General features: G+C 31.0%; 2 protein-coding genes across 4 annotated transcripts; both read right to left on the bottom strand.

Moving 5' to 3' along the window:
• Window positions 1-110: 110 nt before the first annotated feature.
• LOC122400611 (DNA polymerase epsilon subunit 2) lies at window positions 111-1985 on the bottom strand. Its single transcript, XM_043402143.1, has 4 exons — window positions 1883-1985; window positions 1266-1809; window positions 490-1173; window positions 111-411 (listed from the first exon to the last, which is right to left on the bottom strand). The coding sequence occupies exons 1-4, from the start codon at window positions 1948-1950 to the stop codon at window positions 136-138; spliced, it is 1572 nt and encodes a 523-aa protein (XP_043258078.1). The 5' UTR covers window positions 1951-1985; the 3' UTR covers window positions 111-135.
• Window positions 1986-3127: 1142 nt separating this feature from the next.
• Window positions 3128-4577, bottom strand: LOC122400631 (guanosine-3',5'-bis(diphosphate) 3'-pyrophosphohydrolase MESH1). 3 transcript variants are annotated; one of them, XM_043402173.1, is made up of 4 exons: window positions 4453-4577; window positions 4022-4275; window positions 3570-3901; window positions 3128-3330 (listed from the first exon to the last, which is right to left on the bottom strand). In XM_043402173.1, exons 2-4 carry the CDS (start codon window positions 4218-4220, stop codon window positions 3190-3192), a joined length of 672 nt encoding a protein of 223 aa, XP_043258108.1. In that variant the 5' UTR covers window positions 4221-4275; window positions 4453-4577; the 3' UTR covers window positions 3128-3189. The 3 variants fall into 3 exon arrangements, with proteins under 3 accessions (XP_043258108.1, XP_043258109.1, XP_043258110.1); XM_043402174.1 differs by having other exon boundaries at window positions 4449-4510; XM_043402175.1 differs by having other exon boundaries at window positions 4022-4266; window positions 4449-4492.
• Between the last annotated feature and the right edge of the window lie 35 nt (window positions 4578-4612).

Genomic DNA, 4612 nt, shown 5'->3' with positions numbered 1-4612 from the left:
AAATAAATATTGTACAAAATTGGTATGTAATTGTTCATACAAAAGTGGAAGGTGTTGTGAATTATAAGAACAAATTTTTTTTATGAAAAACAATTATTTTATTTGGCTTTTTAACTTAAAACGTATTATTCAGAATCAAATACCATCCATATCTTTGGGGATAGCACAATGCTCGATTAAATCTAAGGCAGGAACATACACTTTAAACGAATGATCATTCTTCGGAAATAGTCCGGGATTGATCACGTGACAATCCGAATAAGTAGTTGCGTACGCTTCAAATTTGTCCGCAGCTACGATTATATCTGGCGTTGGATATATTTGTAAAGCGTGGTCGTGTTTCCAATATACGGGGGTTATGGAAAGATTTAAAGGAGTCAAATGAGACTGGCAAATAATTGATTTGGCATACTAAAAAATTACACGAAAATCAAATATTACAAATTTTTTACAATGAGTATACACAAACATCAATACAATGAGGCTTACATGATCATAGATATTTCCTTCTCTAGGGAAGTGAAGTGTATTTCTACACATTTTTGTTAAAATGTCCTCCCTTAGCACTACAATTTCCTTCGTACAATATTGAATTCTGCATGGATTAGTAGTAAATACTGCACCAGGTATATCTCTTCTAAAATCTGCTGTAAGATTCTTTGGAAGTGGTGACCGTGGCAGAATTTTCGGTGATCCCACATCTTCGAGTGCAGGTACGAAAATGAATTTGGACGATTCTTTTATGTCCGGATATTGCATTATTAAATTAGCTAGATCTTTAAGTCCGTCTTTTAATTTCTGTATGCTTGTTACATTTGCTGGGAAGCTCAAGAAATGACCACATAATACAAAAGCAATAGGTGGACACGCGGAATATCCTTCCAACATAGTCCTAAATTTGCGTAAAACAATTGCATCGTCCAACCACATTTCAGATACAAAGACAATCATTCCATCTTTGTTAGATGTTTCAATATGTTTTAGTTTTTCTGATAGCTTTAAAGAGAGATCGTTTGATCCACCGAATGTGTTGGCATTACCGAACTCTACACGCGCATTAATAGACGATTCTGCTGGGGGAAAACCTATATCTTCCACATATAAGATACCATCCCTATAATTCCCACTAGCTATTACTATAGAAGCTTCCATGATTAAACCATCCTGAAAATCGTATACAACTGTCAAGGAGAAAAATATTTCTTAGTATTACGTGTATAAAAATAATATTTAAAATTTATATTTTTAAGTCTCTTAAAGGATATTGCTTGTTGCAAATCAATTTTAATGGCTCCTCCTGGGTCTTCCAAATAATATTGGCCCTCTGTTAATTGATTTAAAAGACCCATTATGTAAACATATCCTTTTCTACTTTCGCTTAGTAAATATTCAATAGGTACTAATTCAATCCAATGTTCTTTCTTCTCCCCAAGCTTAGGAGCAATAAACAATTCATGCTTCAAAGTTCTATACCAAAGTAATTGAAACCGATCTTCAAATACTTTAGATTTGTATGCTGCTTCAGAATATAAATCTGGTGCTACAGTTGTCAAGATAAACTTTTTCTCAGATAACTGATATTTAATTTTTGGTATATCAAATGCATTTATTACATTCAATACTGTTTCTGTATTTTTCAACGTATCGGGTCTTATACATTCTTCTATTGCTAACTTAAGATGTTCCACTGTAATATGTGGATCGCTTAAATTTTGTAATAAAACTTGTTCCACGATCTGTGTAAGCCAAGTTTTTCGTTCGTCTTCTTCTATATTTAAAAGTTCCTTAGCAAGTGAAACACTGAGTTTCCTAAATAAAAAAAAAGTCATGACAGATTCAAAAATAAAAGTTATTTACGTAAATATAAAAATATTTTATATACCTTGAAAGTACAAGACCGTACAGAGTAAAAGTACTTTGTACCATCTTTATTAATTTTTCATCAGCCATAGTTACAATACCATAACATAATATTTACACTATATGTACATTATATACTACAATAAAAGAAAATACTTTTAAAAACTTTAAAATGTTCACTGACATTATAAAACGAATAATTCACAAAATCAATGCATGTACTATAATTCACGATCACTTCTTGTCAACTGTAACTATTGAACATTACTACAAAGATTTCCCGCCTTTTTATTATAATGTATTTATTTCCTATTTTAGCTTAAAAATATTAAAGAATTCTATTGCGAAGGAGAATTGTCCTTTTTCTCTTTTTTGCGAGCCAAATGGTACATAACTAATAATTAAACAATTATAATATATAAAAAAGTGGAATTCATATATATCTTTTTTAGTGATGAGTAGTAAAGAGTAAACTTAAGCTTATCCGGGAAATAAACAAAGTCACGTGATTTCAGTATTACCAGATGATAAACCGATACCTAGAGGAAATTGCATCAAGTTTGTGATCATGTAAGGAAAGAAATTAATGTGTGTAAGTGGAGGGGGCAGTTTCCTCTAGGCGCCGGTGTCCGCCATTTGGTAACTGCGGGCGACTGTGACAACATCTCATTGGTTCGCTGTGTCTCAGGACAGGAGTGTATCATAAGTCCGACACAAAGTAAGGAGATACATATTTAATGAGTATTATTTCATTTGTTATTTCTCTACATGTTCTTCTTCACTATAGAATTGTAATTAGTCTGCAACTTGTATTATTTATTATACATAAATATTAACTTATACAATTTCTATTAAATCTCTTTGTTCGAGGTCATTGCGCCCCATTGTCTCGGTTCTGTTGCAAGTATGTACTGTAAATTTGTTTACCCAAGCTTTGGACAAGTATCTCCGAAATATTTCTATCCAATCAGTTTGCAATATGTCCATACTATTCAGTCACAGCTGATTCTATAATATATTTATAGTTACTAGAGTCTAATACGAAATACGAGCCATGCTAAGCGAAAGAAAGAGTATGTAGCATTTGTGCGTCTCTGTTGCAGAACATATGCAATGGTTCTACCAAGAACATGGCAACAAACATCAGTAGAATTATAATGTAGCATATTACAAATATTACTCCAGAAAAAATAATTAAAAAAATCGACATTAGTATTTTTTTTGTTTTATTAAGTATTATATATCATATCACTTATTTTTTATTTTTTTATTATATTTTGTTATTTTTTCCAATATTTTAAATCATTCTGAAATTTATTGAATAATGAATTAAGAACATTTCGGCATTGGTGTTCGTTTACATCCACAAGTTTCTCTATCCTGAGCTACTCGATTTGCGTAAATTATATCTAGTTCCTTTTCCAGTTGAAAATTAGTCTTACGACATCCATCTATTACAGCTTTTGCCCACTGCAATTAATATTTTACGCATATTTATTTAATAACTTTAATATATTAACATGTTTACTGTCACATGTATTTTTTGGACCATAATTTAAGGTTATTCTTGAGGTTAACTGTTGAAGTGCAGAAGCACCTTTTGTATTCCCACTAGGAATGGCTCCTGGCTATATCATTAAAGATTCTAACAGTGAACATGTTAATATACAAATTTATATCAACACCTGTTTTATTTTTGCACAAATTACCTTAAAATATTCTTTTACTCTTCCTGGTGACCAACCAGCTGGCGTTGCTCTCTGAAGATCTTTTAAGTTATACAATTTATCTGCCAAGGTAACCAATTTAGCTTTGTGACTTCGTTTAGGAGCATTTTCAATTTGTAACCTTTTTCGCTTTGCTTTCGATAAGTTCTTGTCATCGGTTACTTCTTTAACAATATTACAAACCTCGCTACCAAATTCATTTTCTATCTCTTCGAACGTAGTATCTGTATCTTCTACCGTATCATGTAATAGAGCTGCCAAAATTACAACTGGGTCATGAATGTTACCAATTTGAATCAATATATTTGCAACACCTAGAAAAACATTGTATATTTTTTATTTTCTTCTATGCATAGACTTCTTAACATTAAAATTAATTTTTCTTCGCTTCTATACTGATTGTTGAATTGCAGAATCTTTAAAAAATTGCAAACCTATAGGGTGATTTATATATGGTGTTTTCTCTGGGTCCTTCCTTCTTTGATCTTTGTGTTTTATTGCTGCAAAATTGGTACATTTTATAACCAAAGTTAATAATTCTGCATTAGGTAATTCTTTGATACACGATTTACAAGGTCCATACTCATGGAATGGATCATCATTCACAGATAGTGCAGAAATATCATTTTCCATGATTGATTTGCTCAGAAGTACCAAAATTTTTCACCTCTCCAAAATCCTAATTTTACTAATATATTACAAAAATATCGAAATGTTATTTTTAAATATAAATAATTTATGATCTTTATTTTAATGAGTTCCAAGTTCATCAGTATAATGAAATGTTTTTTTTTATTTATTAATATTAGAAGCGACCATATTCAAATTGCTTTAAATGCGTAAACTGTATTTGGTACATACATACATGTCAGTTAATACTGATGCAATATTATTTCCGAAACTTTGTAATAATTGTAATAGAGAAGTTAATGTTGTATACGACAGTGCATCAAAATATAACCTAAAACCATTTATCTGTATACAGAGTAGGCTGAAATTGGTAGTACAATTGAGCAGGGGCTGAT

This window comes from Colletes gigas, unplaced genomic scaffold (genome assembly GCF_013123115.1).
Source record: "Colletes gigas isolate AHSC1104 unplaced genomic scaffold, ASM1312311v1 Colletes_gigas_Sc00019, whole genome shotgun sequence".
Taxonomy (NCBI): domain Eukaryota; kingdom Metazoa; phylum Arthropoda; class Insecta; order Hymenoptera; family Colletidae; genus Colletes; species Colletes gigas.
The sequence above is the reverse complement of the archived record's forward strand: the minus strand, read 5'-3'. Positions and strand labels throughout refer to the sequence as shown.

What these genes read in the sequence shown, in the direction of transcription:
- LOC122400611 (XM_043402143.1), bottom strand. Translation starts at nt 1,950, where the DNA reads ATGGCTGATGAAAAATTAATAAAGATGGTACAAAGTACTTTTACTCTG. An exon ending in TACGGTCTTGTACTTTCAAG is followed by an intron (nt 1,810 to 1,882) that starts GTATATAAAATA and finishes TTTTTTATTTAG; the next exon opens with GAAACTCAGTGTTTCACTTG. An exon ending in AAATTGATTTGCAACAAGCA is followed by an intron (nt 1,174 to 1,265) that starts ATATCCTTTAAG and finishes ACAGTTGTATAC; the next exon opens with GATTTTCAGGATGGTTTAAT.
- LOC122400631 (XM_043402173.1), bottom strand. Translation starts at nt 4,220, where the DNA reads ATGGAAAATGATATTTCTGCACTATCTGTGAATGATGATCCATTCCAT. An exon ending in ATATATAAATCACCCTATAG is followed by an intron (nt 3,902 to 4,021) that starts GTTTGCAATTTT and finishes ATGTTTTTCTAG; the next exon opens with GTGTTGCAAATATATTGATT. An exon ending in GAGTAAAAGAATATTTTAAG is followed by an intron (nt 3,331 to 3,569) that starts GTAATTTGTGCA and finishes TATTAATTGCAG; the next exon opens with TGGGCAAAAGCTGTAATAGA.